This window comes from Patella vulgata, chromosome 2 (assembly GCF_932274485.2).
Source record: "Patella vulgata chromosome 2, xgPatVulg1.2, whole genome shotgun sequence".
NCBI lineage: Eukaryota > Metazoa > Mollusca > Gastropoda > Patellidae > Patella > Patella vulgata.
The window spans coordinates 51,423,481-51,443,368 of NC_065880.2; the positions used below are offsets into that span (position 1 = coordinate 51,423,481).

The window sequence follows — 19,888 nt, forward strand, 5'->3', positions numbered from 1 at the left end:
TTTACTTGTCTTTACTACACTTGGATCTCGTGTTCTGAATGGTGTCGGGAATAAGCCAATGAAACGGTCTGTTACGGCGAGCTTTAGGCTTTAGACTTGTCAGATCTTCATGTAGTGTAGGCCATCGAAAGTATAAAAAAACAAAACGAAATGTAGGTCTGTATTTTAATCAGATTGCCTGTTATATGGGACATTCAATGAAATATTCCTACTTATTCAATATTCCTAACTGGTTAATCAAATGGTCAAAATTTTCTTAACTAGTCCCATTTTTTAATCAGTTAAATTTTCTTGACGATAAAATGACAATACGTTAATTAATAATATGACGGTATGATAATTCAACAGGTTGATGGTTGTAAATTACTTGCAGGGTGGGGTTTTTGGCCTAAATTAATCGATTTATGAGATATATTATTTGACAGAGATTATAATCAGATATGCCACCAAATCGCATATTTGGGGTTCATTTTTCATCTCAGTGACAGATGAAGTAAACATAACCACTGGCAAAGATATTATGCATTAACAAGGGGTTCATATGCTGGGAACAGTACAGTGAGTTTTGCATGAATTCAGTTTAACCTTAGGAATTACATTGAATGTTAAAGAAAAGTTTGTTTCATCTTTTAGGTTGATCAATTCCCATTTCATTACACTGGGATGATGCCAGGGCTCAAGGTAATCTTAATATTATGTCCTCTGTAACACACCCCAGATAATATCAATTGCTTATTTCAATTCATTCAGAATAATAACTTAAAAACCAGAAAAACTATATCAAGATCGGGTATAACTTAATACTTACACATATATTTACCCACTGTAAATATCTTCTGTAGTTACAGTGTCAGGTACTTGAATATAAAATATACTTATAGTATATACTATACACATATACATAAAAAGTTAGAGGAATTATTAAATTCATCAATTCGGTGACCTTGAAATATTTCATATATGATTTCAGACTCTACAGTATAATCATAACACCCTACCCTGGCTTCAAAACAGTAGAATTAAGTAACAAACTTTACATTAATTACTCCTTCCCCCCCCCCCCACCAACAGCAGCAAAGTTATCTAATTATCCAGGTGGATCTTCTGACATTGACAGATGGCTGGCAAATGATTGGACATGGGTGTCATAAAGATGAAAGACATACAACTGCCATGTTTCAAGTGTAGTTATTGGAAAATATTTGTTTACATGGCAAACAGCATTAAGCATAGCTGTAATATCTGGCAATGTCTGTCCAATTCTATTAAGAAAATGACGCCCAATAAAACATTAAATAGATACAGCATAGATAATCCAGAACATTGCAGGAAATGAAGTGTTAAATCCTATCAAAGTGAATAAAACATTTAGCTGTCTGTATGTCAATAAAATGATTTAATGCTAAAAACTTTTCATAGAATAGAATCTAAAATCCAGACTGTGCTTGTACTTGGTTAAGGATTGTATAGTAGATGAATCATACAAACATTACAAAAGAGAAGGAATAAATCGATGATGTCATTAAATGTCTTGGTCATATGTTTGACTATTAGCCTACATCAAAGATAATGCTGTTCAGAAGTCTTAAAAATATACACCTTCAGAGAATATAACTACCAGTATGTACATCTGCATCGAAAGTAACATTTTAATTGGACTAATGTATGAAACAAAAATCAAATGATACAGTGATAGTCATTAATATGAATTTATTAAATTAATCTACTTAATCATAATAGTCTCAAAGCAGCACTGTATTTACAGAGGTCAGAAAGTACTAAATTTTAATCAAATGATGATCAAATTTATTGTACAAAATCCTGATCCATGTATGACAACACCACATTAAGACAGCTGTCAGGAGCCATATTACAACAGAATTACTAGAAATGTAACTGTACAGATATGCAAATTATTTTGTTCTTCAATAAAGCAGTTACACTCTGTCCTTCATTGATTTCTCATTCTAGTTAAACATTTATGGGAAATTTGAAAGGAAAAAAACAAACCTGAATCTTTAATTTAATAAAAACCTAACCTGTAATAACTCATAATTCAAGCCAAACAGAATATAATGATAATGAGTTCAGAATTAAATTGTTCCTGTAAAACACTACTGGTTGCATTTCTAAATTCAGACTCACGCTAACCTATTAAAGAAAAGTCTCTTTGCCAAAACTTCAGCTATATCATTTTTATCTCCAATGAATCAAGCAAAAGGGACAATTTTCATAATAAAAAAAGAAGCATTTATTCTTTCTTGAAATTTAATACACACATTAAGCTTCAAAATCAAGGTATTCACCTATGACCTATCAAACATCTTCTAATGTCCTAAACCTTCAAACTTGACATGGTTTGATTTGTGATTGACATATTGGGGTAAATTACCTTCTGGGAATAAAATTGTAACACCAACTGGGATTAGTGTACAATGTACATGTATATAGTAGAGACACTAAACCAGGGAAAAATGGGAAAATAAAACCACAAGCAAGTGATGCAAAATCTCCCCTAGAATATAAAATCAATTGAAATATCAAAATGTAGAGTATTAACACATTATAGTTATATAGCTTATCAACATGATTTGACCATCACTTTACAGCTTAACTTACGGTATTACAAATTAGTTTTAGCTGAACACATTAATGTAAAGTTTAGGGAATAAAACACAGATGAGGTCAGTATTTATAAAATCAATGCCTTAAGGTTGTTTACCAATTAATCAATGTTAATAGATGGTTAAATGTCTACTATAAAATATTTAGTGAAAACACAAATGGACTACAGTAATTAGAAATATGATGTGCCATATTATCAGAAAAATCGATTGAACTGTGCATGTAAAAGACCATGAAACAAGAATGTGATATTACTGTAGTTCTGAACAAAGTTTGTGAAAGAGATTGCAATATGTTCCTATCAGCAATGAATAAAAAGTACTTATATTTATTGGAAACCGCGGGTAGACTCTAAAATTATTCATAATTTACCCCCCCCACCCCCTAGGGAGTCCGGTCAAGCAAACAGACACAATACATGTTCAACAGAACATATAAATACTGTTACACAAAATTATCAATTCAAACACATTCACACATTCATGGTGACTGCTAGAGTCTCTCAGTGTCATTATGTTTTCCTTGCAATTTGATCTTAGCATAAATGACCGACAATACTATATACCAGAAAACACCGGAAAACCACCCGGAAAACTACCTGAAAACACCATGTTATACTGACTACGGGAAAACACAGGAAAAACACTAAATGCCGGAAAACACACTAAATACCGGAAAATACCCTAAATAGGTAACCCAGAGACTGGCACCCTAAATCGGTAACCCGGAGCCTGGTCCTCTGTGTGCCTGGGTTAGCGTTAGCGTTAAGGTTAGATTCCGGTTTATAGATACGTAGCCCTTCTCCGGGTTACCTATTTAGGCTGTTTTCCGGTATTTAGTGTTTTTCCGGTATTCAGTATAACATGGTGTTTTCCGGTGTTTTCTGGTATATACATGTAGTATAGCCCTAAATGACACACAATAAGATTTGATTAATTAATTCCTATAATATAGTTTCATTCAGTTTTGCATTATTTCACATTGACTTATTTCATTAATTTATCATGTAGAATTTCAAGAATTCTGGGTCAATCGACAGCCAACCATACAGTTAATGATTAATGAATGATTGTTGTCAGTTTAAAACAAATACTAAAACTGATTTCTCCATCAGTAAACATTTTATCAACAAACTACATCACAGTTTTATTTACGTACAAGTAAATAGCACAGAACATTGAATTTGTATATTTTCAATCACTGAAATTACTGTCTGAGCCATGTTTTTTTTTATCATAGGTCTAATAAGAGAAAACCAACAAAAGTAAATACATGTACATGTAAGTTGATGGATTGTGACAAACTATTGACGAAGTCCGTCACAAAACGTGTTACAAATCTAAAAGCGAAATATCTTAAGACAATAGATACTTTGTTTCCTGTTTGGCAAGAGACATCTCATATTTATACTTATTCAGGTCATGACCTTCTACAGATCAATATTTTTAAAACATTCTGTATTCTGTTTATTTCATGAAATAATTACATGTAAACAGAGCAGCATCATTTATGCCAAAACTGACAGCAATTCTTTGAATACTGGTAATTCACATTTAAGATTAAATTCCTTCAAAAAGACCAATATTTAATATTAAAGTTAGCATCATTTAGGATCATAGCACCACCAATATTATACACCAAGATATATCTGTATGCATACTTTACTATAACCATACTCAGTTATCTACTAAAAATGCACTTTGTGTTCCACCATAAATCTTTTTCTGAACACCGAAGACAATGTCATTATGTTCCAAGTTGGAAGACAACAAACAAATATACAAATGGATGAACATGGATTTTAGACTGTCAATAATAATAGCCATCTGGACCACAACAGCAACTGTGCCAGAAAAATGAAGGTAAGTGAGGACATTTTATTATTTACATACAGCATACATGGACATATAAGCTCTACTCAAGATGACGACTTTGTTGAGTTAATAATTCATAGGAAGGGTTTTAATTGATGCCTACAAGTAATTTGGCAAATTGTCAAGTTCATTATGACCAGATTTTTGTTACAAGTCTCGCTGAAGAGCCAAGTCCAAGAGGTTTAAATAAATATTTTCTATAAAATATGTACTTCTTGTACATCTGATATTATGTGAACCAAATCCTTTATTGTGTAGTTAACTTATGCACTGATGCTTCGATTTGAGTAGTATATGACAACCTACTGCAGATAAATCGTACATAAACATACATCCGCCAGCACGATTAATGTACAAACAACGATAATCTTACTTCAAATGTAAATTTATCAATGTCTGCACATGAATGTGCAAGGCTAGTCTGACTTCCTGTGAAGAGGTATTTAAAATGTACGAATAGGCGTATGCATTTTGTTTTTGTGGATGGAATTAGATGTTTCATGTAATCTTTAACATAATCCTTGAATATGCCTGCATAAGAACTAATCAGATTCTTTGAATAACTTATGTTTTGAGGTGGTATGTATTAAGCTTCAGCACTCATTTGTTCAAAGGTTTTGGGTTGAACACCTAGTGAGTTCATATTACTCTTAATATTTAGGCATCAATTACCTTGGAATGAAAAAATGTTCATGTTGATAAAAAATGTTAAAGGGGACGACAAATAGACTGATTCTATGGTGTGGTTTTATTGCTGGACAGACAACATCAAGAGAAAAAATTGAGCACAAGAAAAACAAAGGGTGTATTAATTAACTTTTTACAGTCTAGTTTAGAATATTTCCCATACACTGTAATATATGGATGTGGGGTCGTAAAACACTCTGGTAAAACAACAGCTTAAATATCAACATAAAAAATGCACACCTAGCTTCAATTTATGGCACCATATACCTGAATTGTTGGTATTTCAGAGAACTGTAAACAAGTCTAGTTGATTTAATTTCGGTATTTCTCATTACATGTGAGATATTTGACTGAGTACATATATGAAAGTTTGTCCAAGTTTTATGACAGAAAAAAAAAGTTTCTTAAACCAACAGGTTATCCCGTTAAGTTTAATTTCTATTCCCCCATTACATGTACTTGCTCCAAATGGATAACAAATTTCCTGGTATTAACACCACTGTCATCTTATGCTGATTTAATGCATAAAAAAAACATTTTTTAAATGTACTTGAAACATTTAAAAGGTGTACATCATTTTTCGCTTTGTTGTTTACTAGTTTCACTTATATTCCTAGATTCCAATTCATAAATAAATGATCAGAAAATGTTCAAAGTTTAAAGTAAAATAACTGTAATCATTCATTTGTCTGGTACACAAAACGCACGCAATCTTTTCAGTGAGCTTGAGAGACAATTGATTTTAAGAGGCATATTTACTCTCAGTCTATCATTGAGAATTATTTTGTTACATGTGTCTCTTTGGTTGTCTCTTTAGCATTGGATCAGGCTATGAACTTCATTGCGGCTTTAAACCAATTACTAATCAAATTACTGGGGTTTTTTTTTCAAATTTCTGATGCATTCACACTTCATCAAAATACTGAATTAATATATTCAACTGGGGTCATTCCATGTCAAGTGGGTCAATTTTCAGAAATTTGGGTAACTCATGAAACTCAAATGCCTGTATTTCAGTAAATTTTTAAGCTACAGGCCACACATTTTGCACAGTTTCTAGTTTTTACATGTACATGTACAATAACATATATTTTTTCCAGATTTTTTCAAGGAGGTCGATTTCCCACCCCTAGCCCACTTGATAGGGAATGACCCACTGATAAATATGTCATAGTGTTGCAATTCATGAAAGCATATATTTAAATAAAAGCACAAATCTGGAATGAAATGAGGATCAACATCCTACTTTTCTGCACCAACCAGACTAATTAAGACCATGCAGTCTGCTATGAGGTAAATGTTTGCTTGGACAATGGTGTTTCCACATACTCTTCATCAAATTCCAACTGTCAAGGGTTCTTCAATCTTATGCCAACAAATATGTGGTTAGGGTTAGACTTTGCTTTTTTGGCCTGTACAAACAACTCAATGCTTTTTCTTGCCAGGTCATCCGTCCAGTACCACTGACATGGGGAAAGTAAGCTGGAAAATGCTGAGGAACTTTTTCAACCAGCACCAGGATTGAACCCAATGTCTCCTGTTAAGTGAGTCAGTGCCATACTCACTGAGCCACCATGACTCAACAGTCGTTTGATGTACTCAAACAGTAATGAGAAAACCAGTTTAAATTCACTTAAAACATAGTAGGTCTATATGCAAGTTTCAGGGTAATGCATATATGTATATCGAACCAAAGAATGACGAATTGGAATATGTGAATAATTCTCATCCCTCGAAGGTCAATATGTACACAACTATTGTCATTTGGCCAAGTTCTGATCCTTGTATTATCCCTTTTCAGGCTTATCTAGTGATAAACTTAAACAAGTTTGCCAATTGGTATTGTTAGGTTATATTGCCTTGGTACAGGGTTTGTATGTACATTGTACATCTTTAGGGTAAGTTGTAACAATACAAATAACTATAGATTAGTGACAGTGACAGGGTGTCAACCAAATGTCAATGATAAAGAGATGAGATAGGATTACACCACATAACAGTTATTGATCTAGTATTATACATTTAATTACTGTATGTTTAATGTATGTTTAATATCAATGTTAAATTCTTAATTTCAGATACATTATTAGAAATCCCAGAATAATGAATAATTAGTACTTAGCAAAATTCTGAATATCATTAGTGCAAAATAAAATCATATAAAGTCTACATGTATTCTACTTTCTTCTTCTTTGTATTTCTCTACGCTATACAATGAGTTGTATTTTGTATAATTTATACACTGTGACTAATTATATAAATTATTTGTCAAGAACTCTTGTTATTTTATTTAAAGACAAATATGTGTATTCTCAGACAAGAAATTCTTCTACTCAAAACCATGTATACTTCTTAATGGCATGTTTATGGTCTCTTCAGTAAAAACTTTTAAATATCATATTACATTTACAGTTGATGTTGAAATGACTCATGTACATGTAAAAAAGATGGTAGAAAACAGCTGTTAAACTTATCACAGATGATGTGGTTAATGGATTGTTTTCTAGGTTTTTTCCTTTGTGTTAATGAAATTTCAAAATAATAAAGAAAGCCTTAACTTATAGATGAAATTGGTCACAGTGGTCATTTGATTAGGTAATAAACTGTGTCTGTTAAATAAGTTATATAACTGTGAAATGCACTACAATCTATACACTGGGTGGACATGTCTTATTAGTGTCATCAGGTCTTTTCAGCACAAAGAGATGAACATGAAGATAATGAGCATTTCATTTCCTGTGCAATTCAGATCAAAATTTGACATTGACAAATTAGTATTATTGGCAGAACACAGTTTTTATGGGATACAATCACTAGTTTATTCTAAAAGCACGATGTTTCGACAAGTATCCTCTTATCGTTATCAAGCACAAATTATTGGATTATCATTTCTGAGACATGTACATGTACTACATGTATGTGGTTTTCAGAGACGGTATAATATGTTCATTATGATTAACAATACATAATCCACTGCTGCATAATAACTTAATGATTTTAAATATGCAAGAAGAATTAGTTTTAAGCTTTGTCTCATTCCATAAATAAGGCAAAATAAAACAGTGCCTATAAAACTTTTTTCATACCATTTAACGGTTAAAGGTGCTGGTAACTTGCACCCTACTCGAATTTCAAGTTTCCCTATAATGGGCATACTATGTCCAATGTGTGCACAGATGGAGAAAACTGTTTCTATAATCTTTGTGTTTGTTGCACTATCTGTTTTAGTCATATCTTTTCTAGTCGATCATTTACATTTTGTGTATAACACATCTGTTATCCAACAATGGGTTTTCAGATTGACATGTACGCTGTCTATTACTACTTTGACATCTATGCAATAGGACAGAAGAAAGTCATGTTGTTGTCAATCCACCTGGATAGAACTGGGTACCATTACAACTTTCAACTCAAAATTAATTAGATAACTAACTGTTAAAAAACATTAAATTAAAGGTCAATAAGTCGAATCTATTCACAGATCACCATATTTAGAACAATGTTACTGGTTCAAAACCAAAACAAATATTGTTAGGGACTAATCCTCAGGATAAAACTATTACTGGTGTTCAATACACATGAGGAATTTTTATAACATAACAGAATCCATGATGATGTAACACATCCGAAAAGGTGGTGATACTTGTACATAATCTATAATGTTGTGCTGTTGAAACACATAAAGATTGAAATAGATCTTAATATGCTTCTGCAAGCCTGGAAACACATGTAGCACCTTTCAGAGACATTGTCAGGAATAAATACAAACTTGTTAGGCACAATCCCACTGATGCATGTAACTGTCATTTTGTCTGGCACTAGTCGCTGTCTTTTCTTTTTTTTATCAATATTATTAATAGATGTCTGTACAAAGTTCAAACTCTCAGGTACTAGTTCAGGAGTGTCTGAACAACTAAGACCATTATTTCCAGTCAAATATTTGAATGGTGTAGATGAGACATTTTATCAGATGCCCATGTCTGACTGTGAACTGAGGTTTAATGTGTAAATGTATAAAATATATTTTTATGTTGATATACTGTACTTACCATCTGATTTGCCCTAAAGGTACATTTATACAGAACTTTATTGGATAATTGTGACATTAGGCTGGTGCAGTTCATGCAATACAGAATGAGAGAGAGAGAGAAATGGGATTTGACTTCCATTCGACACAAACTAGGTCATTTCAGGACTAATATGGTTCAATTTTATTTCCATAATTCGTTGCGCGTAGGCATCTTTAGCAGTGGGAAGAAACCGGAGGACCCGGAGAAAACCCACGAGGTTGGACAGGCGACCCTAATCCTTGTCACGTACAACCGAGGAATCGCAAAATACAGAATGAAAGCAAGCTATAAATTACATATATTTATTTGACATGAAAATGAAGTTCATATTCAATTCCAACTAAGATAATATTTCTAATTCACCATTTAATCCATTAGAATGTTGTCCTCTGAGAAATACACATTTGAGTGAACAGGTTGTCTTAAAAAAAATTTAATTTGTTATTTTTAGCTTGGCTTATTAAAAGCAAATAAGGCTTTTTTTATTATGGAAGTACATGTAGCTAGGTCTAAAGAGACTTTTATACTTCCAGTAGTCACGAGACAGAATGATCGTAAAAAAATAGAAATCCGAAAGATTTGTGAAAAGGTACTCTTTCAACTGGTCAACAATTTAGAACCCTAGTTCAGTTGCCTTCTAGACAAGACTACAATATTTAAATGCTAAATCAAACGTGTTTGGTTCATGGTAAGTCTAAGTCCCCTCCAGTTATTTTTCTTTTGTGAGATGAGAATTTTGATAAAAATCAATATTTGTGTCAAAGATAGATGAACAGAAATTATTGAAAGTCTGGAATCGACCACCTCTTTCATTGTATCAAGTTCAGAATGAGAAGATGACTGATTCAAATCAAGTTCATGCTCTATTGATAGAACTGTGTTTGACACGAAGAACTGGCTTTATAAATAATATTACCACAGATCTAGTACAGTTCTATGATATTACTATTACGATGTCTGTGTGGAATATACACTGCTACAGTCTTCAGTGATTATCATATATGAGCTATTATTATCCAACTTGTAACCAAGTTTGATTAGTGTAAATAATTCACTCGACCAGTTTGTTCTTTTATATCAGTTTAAGAAATGGTTGTTTTCCAGAAAGTGTGTTAATAAAGCGTGGTTTTATTAAAATGCATCAGACTGGTGGTCATCTAAACATAACAGATGACTCATGATCACCGCAGAACAGATGACAGGACGTAATCATTGAGCCATAACGACATCGGAGCACGTGCACAGCCCTAGCAAACCCTTTGTTTGGGTTTTGTGGCAGCCAATGCAACTGTTTACGAAAGACATCATCAATAGATCAGTGTGCTGATATATTCTTTCAAATTCAGTTGAATAGGAGTATTCTATAAAAAAGACCTTTTCATAGGAGCAACAGATGTCGGAGACACGCTCTCTCACAATGATAGGGTACGCTTCCGTCATGACGACAAAAAATCGAATATACCAACAATGATTCCCTACTCTGTAATCGCTTCATGTTTACTTGCTTTCTTTTCCAGTATTTTGCTATTTAATGTGGTAAGCTGTCCACCAATGTTAAAACACCATGGAAATAAAAGCGATTGTTTGAACCCGTTAACACTGTTATTTTAACTGATGTTGAAATGAAGCTTTAAATGTGGCATGTAGTTGGTCTCGATCTGACCCTAGGCTAGGGAAAAATCGACGACATTTGTATTAATAAATGTGAATATACATAGTCAACATTTAAACAAATAGATTGCGGGGGGAAACAAAGTGCGTAGACTATCATAGTAAATAATGATGAAAGACTGAATGTAAACATTGTCATTATTACCAATAAAGAGTCGTCTGCTTGACTGCTGCAATTGAAAGTAGACAAATCAACATTAAACTCGACCGCATGTTTTGACAACTAATAATTAATCAGGATGAAAACAGTTCATTTACCTTGTTTGATCGATACTTTCTTTCCATTGTATGCTGTTAAGACAACCTGGGGCTTCGTGTCCTCTAATGTAAATAATTCATCTTTTCCGACAGTTTTATTGCGACCCTTCATTGTGGCTGTAGCTCCAACTGCGGTCAGATAGGTACCGGCATTGTCACGAAAAGCTAATCCACTGTTAGCCCCGGATCTAATTTCTAGGGAAAATTTTGCATCTTCTTCCAACGCATTGACCAAGTGACCTTCTCGATGAAGGAATCGATCATCGCTTGTCTTAAGAGCATACTTTCCGTCTTCGAAATGCAAGATGATTAGAGATTCTTGGCCCCATGGAATAACAGCCGTGACTTGTAATTCATCGTCGCAAAGACGGGCGTACCTCTTGCGGTTGACATTATATAAATTAACTTGTGGGTGGATAGAAAGTTGGCCGAACCATAATTCCCCGTCTGTGACACTCTTGGAAAAACATTTGACATTGTCGTCGTTCCCGGTTAAGTAATTACCGTGAACAACGTTTCGGATAGCCCAGCGCCCACTGCCATCCTTGGCATATTCGACGGCAAATTTTTGTGATGGGTCTTCGTCTTTTTCTTCAGCTTCACATGTAACTGTTCCATATTTATCTGCAGCCATATATCGATTTAAATGACTCTTTATGTATACTACCTCCTCCGTAAGGTCCTGCTCTAGGGTCCATGTCTGCTTCTTTTTCAAAGCAGTGCCAGACGCGTTGACTTTAAATCCAAATGTTTCGGCTGTTAAATATTTCTGAGACGCGTTTAGCAATCCTACTTTCCACTGGTGAAAATGTACGCCACCATATTTATGTCCATTTATCCCATTTACTGCAGACATTTTAAATTATTTTCCGATTGTTCTTCACAAATTTAAACCGGTGAACGTTAGATACTACTGCTGCTGAGTTGAGTGTCGTCTGCCTTTATTCACTACACATAAAGTGAAGTCTATCACACGCGTTGTAGCCTCGATGCTGTTACAGAGTGTATGATGCTTTTTGATTGGCTAAACGACCCACTCCCAGTCCTTGTGAACTGATCTCAGTAACAATTTCTTAGAACTACATTAAGAAATATCAAGTCGCTGGAAAGATGTCAGTTAAAAAATTTTGCGATAGGGGTTAGACTCCCATCTTTAGTAGCCTATATCATTTTAAAAGCTGTTAAAAATCTAATGATGATGCCATTCTCGGTAACAAAGAATATTTTAACACTTGATTGGAAATGCGTCATCAGCCAGCAGGGTTAGAGCTAAAGAATAGTAAATTTTAAAATGAAATGGTTTTTTAACGTCCTACTGTTCTGCTCCGAACTGGGCTAATGAAGACGGGCATAGGCCTACAGTGTGCTATGAGGGAAATTTTGCCCGGACAGTGGCACTACGGCCTACTCTTACATCGAATTCCAACTGTCAAGGGATCTATTACGTGCATGGCAATGTGGGACCTTGGTTTTTCGTCCCATCCGAACGACTAGACAGCTGTCCTTGTCAGGCCCTCCTTCCAGCATCACTGACAAGGGGGAACCATGCCGGAAACTCTGGATGAACTATCTCGGCCAATGCGGCGAGCACCCGACCTCCAGGCTAGCGAGGTCTTACCCACTTAGCCACTGTGAATCCCAATAAATTTTGATTCTTTATGCATGGTATGGCGACTGTTAGTGGCAATTCTATATTCCCGCTTTTGTGGATTTCACAACGCGAGAAAATTACCTGACAGTCATCGCCTTCGTTTTGTCGTCTTCATAACGCGACAAGTCGAGAAAAAGCAGTGTTTCACAACTTGTTGTACCGCTAACTTGTCGCTTTCACAACCGGACAAGTCGCGGCAGAACAAGGCAAAGAAAAGCAGTTTTTCTCGACATGTTTTCGCAACTTATCGCCTTAGAAGATAATCAGTGCACATGAGCAAGTATTCTTCGGTTAATTATGGAAGCTTATCGCAGCTATTTCATAGGAAGTGAGAGTGCAAGAACGTGAGGGACAGGGCGAGAATGTGAGTTTCTTGCCCCGAGAATACAAAATTATTTTACTTCTCGCTCTTGACTGCTCGCCTTTGAAAAAAAGCCGGAATTAGATCAAATGGAACGAACATTTTGATCCGAGTTGAGCAAAGATCCGATTTAGGAAATCCGACTTACGCACAGAAATTTAATAAGAAAACCAAGCAGTATGAAAGGGTCCAAACAATTTTATCCAAGTTGAGCGATGATCCAACTTATACGAAACCGATTTATGCGAGGTTTACTGTAGTTTATCAAGCAAGCTACTTTTCTGCACCAATGCAGTGTCCTGAGGACAATTTTGTCCAGACAGCAGCGCCACGGCCTACTCTTATTTGAAATTCAAACTGACAAGGGTTCCATTACATGCACATCAATGTACACTGGATCCGGTGAAGCCATGCGGGACGGAGACCTTCTAGTTAGTGAACCAGCGCTACTGTGACTCCTAGTTTTTGGTAAAAGTCAGGGAGGTTTGTAATTGGGGTGTGACCAAAAAAAAGCTTAGTGTATTCTGTAAAATAAAATTGCCCTTGTAGCATCATATTGTTATGCACATAAGAAGACTAAAAGCACAGCATTAAGCGATTTTTAGAAAAATCTGGATCATCCGAAGAAAAAGGAATTTAAATTTTAAATATTTTTTATTATAACAAAGCTAGCATAGAGTATTCTAAATTATGTTAAATATATTAAAAGCAGACATCAGAATACATATAAAAATGACTCTCTTCTGAAACATAGATTCCCTAATTTTTATACGCTCACATTTTCATGTGGACGTATATTGTCGTCACCCCTGTCTGTCCACAATTTGTATGTGGACACCCTACAGATCACAATATTCATTCCATTTTGACGTAACTTAAAATATAGTACTATCACCCAAAGGTCTCGGTTCCTTTCAATATTGGCATTATGGCCCCTGAAAATCATGTTTTTAGCTTGTGGACACTCTAGAGGTCACAATTTTCATCTGATTTTGATGAAACTTGAAATGCATGTTTATAACCCAAACTTCTTGGTTCCTTTTGATATTTGCGCATATAGGATCGTAACTTCCTGAATTATGGCCCTTGATTGTACGAAAAATCGCTTTTTGTTTAGCTTGTTCTATATTTATCTCTTGCAAAATGTGGGCGTATCCTGCTTGGCAGCCGCTGGTAAAAGAAGTATGATATGCGTTGGTAACTGCATATTGAACCAATGCAAACAAAAAATCTTTTTAATCCTATCTTGTGTCATTTTCAGGTGTGGCAAGCAAAAGCAATGCTAAATAATTGCTGTTTTTAATCCATCGTTTTGAACTACAACAGAACCCTATCTGTATAAACTTTTTTTTAAAAAAAGATAGGTTGCCAGGCAACAAAACATGCACCTACTAAAACATTAAAAATTGATTAAGAAATCATTAGAATTTACCTGTTCAAGTAATTGTTGAAAATCAACAGGATTTTTTGTCTCAAGACCTTAAACAAAGTGTATAAATTTACAGTCAATCGGGTGATAACTTTTGTCTCTATGGTCACCATACAATTTTCAATGTGATCAAGGGCAATAACCCTGGCAATTGTTGAAAAGCAATAGGCCCCTCCCTCTCAAGACACAAGTGTACAAATTCCAAGTCATTCGGGTGATACCTGTGGTCTCTACAGGACCCATAAGCATTTTCAAAAAGATCAAGGACCATAACTCTTAAAGTAATTATCGGAAATCAATAGGCTTATACGTCTCATGCTTTATTAAACTATGTATAAATGTCAAAGTCAAACGGATGATAACTTTGTACTCAAAAGCGTCTACAAGGAATATCAAAGTGATGAAGGGCTGTAACTCTAGCAGTAATTATCGGGAATCGTTGAAAATCAACAGGCTTCTTCCTCTTGTGACTTGAAACACTGTGTATAAATTTAAAGTCAATGAGTCCCTAAAGCATTTACCAGAATCTTCAAAGTGATCAAGGGCCATAACTCTGGCAGTAATTATCGGACTGATATTTTGCCGTATAAAAATCCTAGTTTTTCAGAAAATTCATTTAAATTTCACTTTCTGGTGTTATCTTTAACATTCTTCAATATAGCGTCTTATAGCAACCCATCTTCATTAGCCCAGTAGGAGTAGAACAGTAGGACATTAAACCCCATTTTATTTAATGTCATTTCATCTCATAGCAAATTGCCTTCAGACAGCTTTTGAAAAACTTAAAATGTAACTCCTGGCTGAGAAATTACATTAGGATTTTCCAGTGTGGTTTCGCCTAGTCATTGGTGCAGGGAGTGGGGGGGTGGTGGATGTAAAGGAACAGCATCTAGTCTTTCGGATGGTACGGAACTGATGTCCCGTATGTCCCGTAATGAAGCATTTGACAGTTGGAATTTTTAATAAGAGTAAGCTGTAACGTTGCTATCTGGGCAAAATGTCCCTGATAGCACCCTGCATAGCGTACACCTGTCTTCATTGGTGCAGAAAAGTAGCTTGTTTGACAAACTATGCCGTAGTTTAAATATCTGTGGTCTGTCCCCAAAAAGTTTGTTTTTGGTCTACAAAAACTATATTTTCCAATGAAAAAAATGACATATTGTCACCAGGAACGTTCAAACTAATGACATGATGATAATCAATGTGATTTGAGTTGGAATTTTAGTAGATTACTGTGGATTTGGGTAGATTTGTGTGGGTTAGGGTAAATTGTGCTGTTGGTGGTAATCAGTGAACATGCATACCAATTCAGCTTCCTTGACGAGAAGTCGAGGGAGGAGGGAGCGAGGATATTCAAAGGTAAGAAGTCCAGGTAAAATAATTTCATGTTCTCAAGATTATGACAAGGCCGCATTAAGCTTCCATACTTAACCGAAGAATGCTTGCTTATGCACACTGATTAACTTCCGAGGTGTTAAGTCACGGCAAGTCAAAATAATTGTATTATGTCTGGTTGTGAATAAGTCAAAGAAGATAAGTTGACAAAATGATGGTGACGATTGACAGGTTTATTTTGTCAACTTGTCCCCCTCTTAAAATATGCAATAACCTATAGTAGCTTTAATTCGTCATGCTTAAACTTATTGCAGTACTGCTAATCTTAAACTTATTGCAGTACTGCTAATGCAGCCAGTCCAGAACAATGGGTGTTGGTTGTACTGATAGTCATTTCATTTCTCAGAGAGGTATAAATGAAATGGGTTTAACGTCCTACCTTTCTGCACCTATGGGCCATGGTATTTATGAAGACGGGCACTTGCCATGCAGTATGTTATGAAGAAAATTGGCCTGAACAACGGGCTTTTTCGCATGTTCTTCGTCGAATTCCTAACGGTTCTTTTACGTCCAACACGAACGACTAGACATTGCAGGATTCGAAAGTTCCAAGGAAGTTTCTAAGCCAACAGCAAACCTGGAACTTGGCTGGGACCCCCCTGGATAATGAACCAGAGTCTTACTACAAAGTTATACTACAAAGAATAACCATACACTTTTGTTGTTTTTGTTTTTTTCAAAAGAAATTTAATGGCTTAAAGTACACAGCACTACGAAATATAAGCGCCCGTTGCGTTAACGTTTCCAAGATAATTGCACATGATGCAAATGTCCAGATTTCGACATTTATATTTTCATAAATATAAGCTTACGCCACTGAGGGAACCCTTGTTTATCAGAATAAATGATTTAAACGTATACATATCCCAGGATCTATTTCTCTTTGTGACACCAGATATAACCAATTATCTTGTGATGTAATCATACAGCACCATGCTGAGCGTGAACAATAAAATATCTATGACATGAATCACCCTTGATTCGTTATAATGAAACTTTAATTCGTGGTTTTTGTGTTTGAAACCGGGAAATGGGTAACTATAATAGTTATGGCATAATTAGCACTGTGTCGAATCAATTAGGCCCTACAGGTTATTTTAAAAAGATTATTTTACGAGCGCGATGACAATGGCAACTCAGTAAGCTGAGCCCCTTACGTTTTCTAAATAAAGGGAAGCAATTCCAACTAAACCTGATCCATGGTCACAGAAAACAATTGGAAAATCATGTGCTAATCACGAAGAACGGTAACAGAATTAAATACGTCATTATTTTTATACCTGGTGTTGCAGTTCTTTACCGCGAATTATTCATTGAAAGAAACATGGGGCAGCCATATAGTAGGTTAAGCATTCGACTATACAAAAAGTTTATTCGTAAAGTAAAGGACGTTACATGACTAGATCTCTATTGTTTAATTACTTGATACAAATCAAGGGGAAATTTCGCATTTCTTTATTAGTGGTGTACTATATGACAAATAAAAGTCTTAATAGAATATAACATGTGATGTGTACAACCCCCCCCCCCCCCCACACACACACACACACACACACCGCTATGTGTTTCTCTATGGTTTGGGATGTCTGTTATGCTTTTGTCAGCTCGAGCGCAGGGACAAAGAACATGAGTCAATTCTCTTATTTTCCGGCTGTTTCGTTAAAATGTATTTCAGCAATATAATAATCTTTATGAGCCTTCGGGGTTGAGATTTTGTTCAGCATCCGCCAATATGCACTAGGTCGGTTCTTGCATCTAGTATTCTGAGTTGCATTGTAATCCGACTGGGTTCAATCGAAAACTGGGCCAGAAGACGTAAGTCAGATTTCATCGTTTCTGCACAGGCATTTTAATTTTTTTTTCTTGTGGGAGATAGCCGGCGTGAGAGAACAAAATTCTCTTTCCCCACCACCACCATGCCTCCTTGATCCTTGGGCGATCCGGTGCCCCTGGGCGAGGGTGAGGTAGTGGGGGCATTTATTTTTCACTGAACCGTAGAAACTCCATACTCGTTTTAATGTGACGGCTACAGACCTGGCGTGCGTTAATAGATTTATTTGTAAACCCTTGTCAATACTTTTTGACATGGGATGATGAATCTTTACATAACTTATCGAATACATTTACTGGTATGTACTCCATTCTCTGTCAATATCATGGTCATTTGTTGTACGACATTATGTAATATTTTGACGTTTTGCCTGAGGATTAATGTCTTTGGTAGACTTAATGATAAATGTACAGGTTGAGATTTAAAGCAAGGACACCCAAAGACAGCTGTTCACTCAAAATAACATGAACAAATGTGAAACGAAATATATCAGTAGTTTAAGACTGTTCTGTTAACTGTTTACCGAACTTTAATTTAGTTAACATTTTAATAATACTTAATGGAAGTCAACAGTCGCTTACAGTGCAGCTGGATTTTAGTGTAGTGAATATGTGCAATATTCAATGATAGTGCCAATTCTATCGGAAGTCAGATATATGTGTCAGTTTGTTAGTATATGTTGTATTGTATTTCAAACCAATATAAACATGTAACCAATGGTGTATAGCAACTAAAATTAAATATATTAAAGAATCAGAACAGTGTTATCAGTAAATCTAATCCGGTTATACGATTAGTCGGGGCCCTGCAAGCTCACCCCATTTCCGTCTTTTTCAACGGTCCAGTGACCACTCGGGCTAGTGAACTTCCAAATACTGCAGCGTAACCCTAACCCTCACCATTGTTGGTCACTCACTCACCCGAGAACCCCACTCACCCACCCACAGACTGAGGCTCTGGGTAGCCTGAGTTTCACTTGGCGAAATAGCTTTCTATATAGTATCAAAAACGTACAGTGCCTACTTTTAGATGTGGTATAGATATTTTATTATGCCTTTCATTTGCAAATGTCAAGTATTTCCCGGCATCGTCCTAATCATATTATTCATATAATTATGACATTGCCATACATGACTTACTTCAAAGGCATGGTAAATAACACAGGAAAAGACATGAGCATAGAACACTTGTGTAACGGTAGTAAAACTTGAATAGGAAACTAATGTGTGAATGTTTTCTCATATTTAACGTTATTTAAGTCCCATTTCACATCTATGCCAACATTAGGAAATTCCGTGTAGATCCTTGGAATATTGTTTTTCGAATTCAAAGAGTATATAGACATGTATCTGTATGTGTATCGAAATGTAGCGTGTTAATAAATTCAGAAGTAGAATATCCATAATATAAGTGTTTTTAATTTGTGAAATCTACTTCTATATGTCTTATAAGGATTATATATAGACAAGCTACTAAATATATAATAACTATACACGAATAATGATGTTGAAAATAAAACACACCCCTTCGTGTGTGGAGAATTAAATGTATGAATGAATGAAATGGCGTTTAACAACCTACTGTTCTGCTCCGAAATGGGCTAATGAAGGAAGGTGGGTATACGCCATACAGTGTGCCATGGCGGAAATTGTCCCAGGACAGCGACACTACGGCCTACTCTTATATCGAATTCCAACTGTCAAGGGATCTTTTACGTGCATGCCAATGTGTACACGGGACCTCGTTTTTTTGTCCTATCCGAACGACTAGACAGCTGTCTTTCTCAGGCCCTCCGTCCTGCATCAATGACAAGGGGGAACCATGCCGGAAAATCTGGAGGAACTTTCTCGGCCAATGCAGGGATCGAAAATCCGACCTCCAGGCTAGCGAGTCATCGTCTTACGCATTTAGCCACCGTAGATAATTAAAATACACATTCATGAATATATACGTCAAATGTTGTTAAAAACATTTGGATATTTTGTTAAAGGATCAATCTGGTTAAAACACAGATCCTATTTCGTTTCGTTTTTATT

At 35.4% G+C, this 19,888-nt stretch overlaps 2 protein-coding genes across 2 annotated transcripts in view; one reads left to right on the forward strand and one right to left on the reverse strand.

Moving 5' to 3' along the window:
* The window catches only part of LOC126810872 (protein singed), a 36,709-nt gene extending 24,555 nt beyond the window's left edge, over window positions 1–12,154 (reverse strand). Inside the window, exon 1 of the mRNA XM_050536195.2 lies at window positions 11,186–12,154. Coding sequence (XP_050392152.1) covers window positions 11,186–12,041 — 856 coding nt within the window. The 5' untranslated portion in view covers window positions 12,042–12,154. The remainder of the gene's footprint in view (window positions 1–11,185) is intronic.
* The window catches only part of LOC126810873 (COP9 signalosome complex subunit 1), a 252,236-nt gene that overhangs the window by 160,433 nt on the left and 71,915 nt on the right, over window positions 1–19,888 (forward strand). The window lies entirely within an intron of this gene.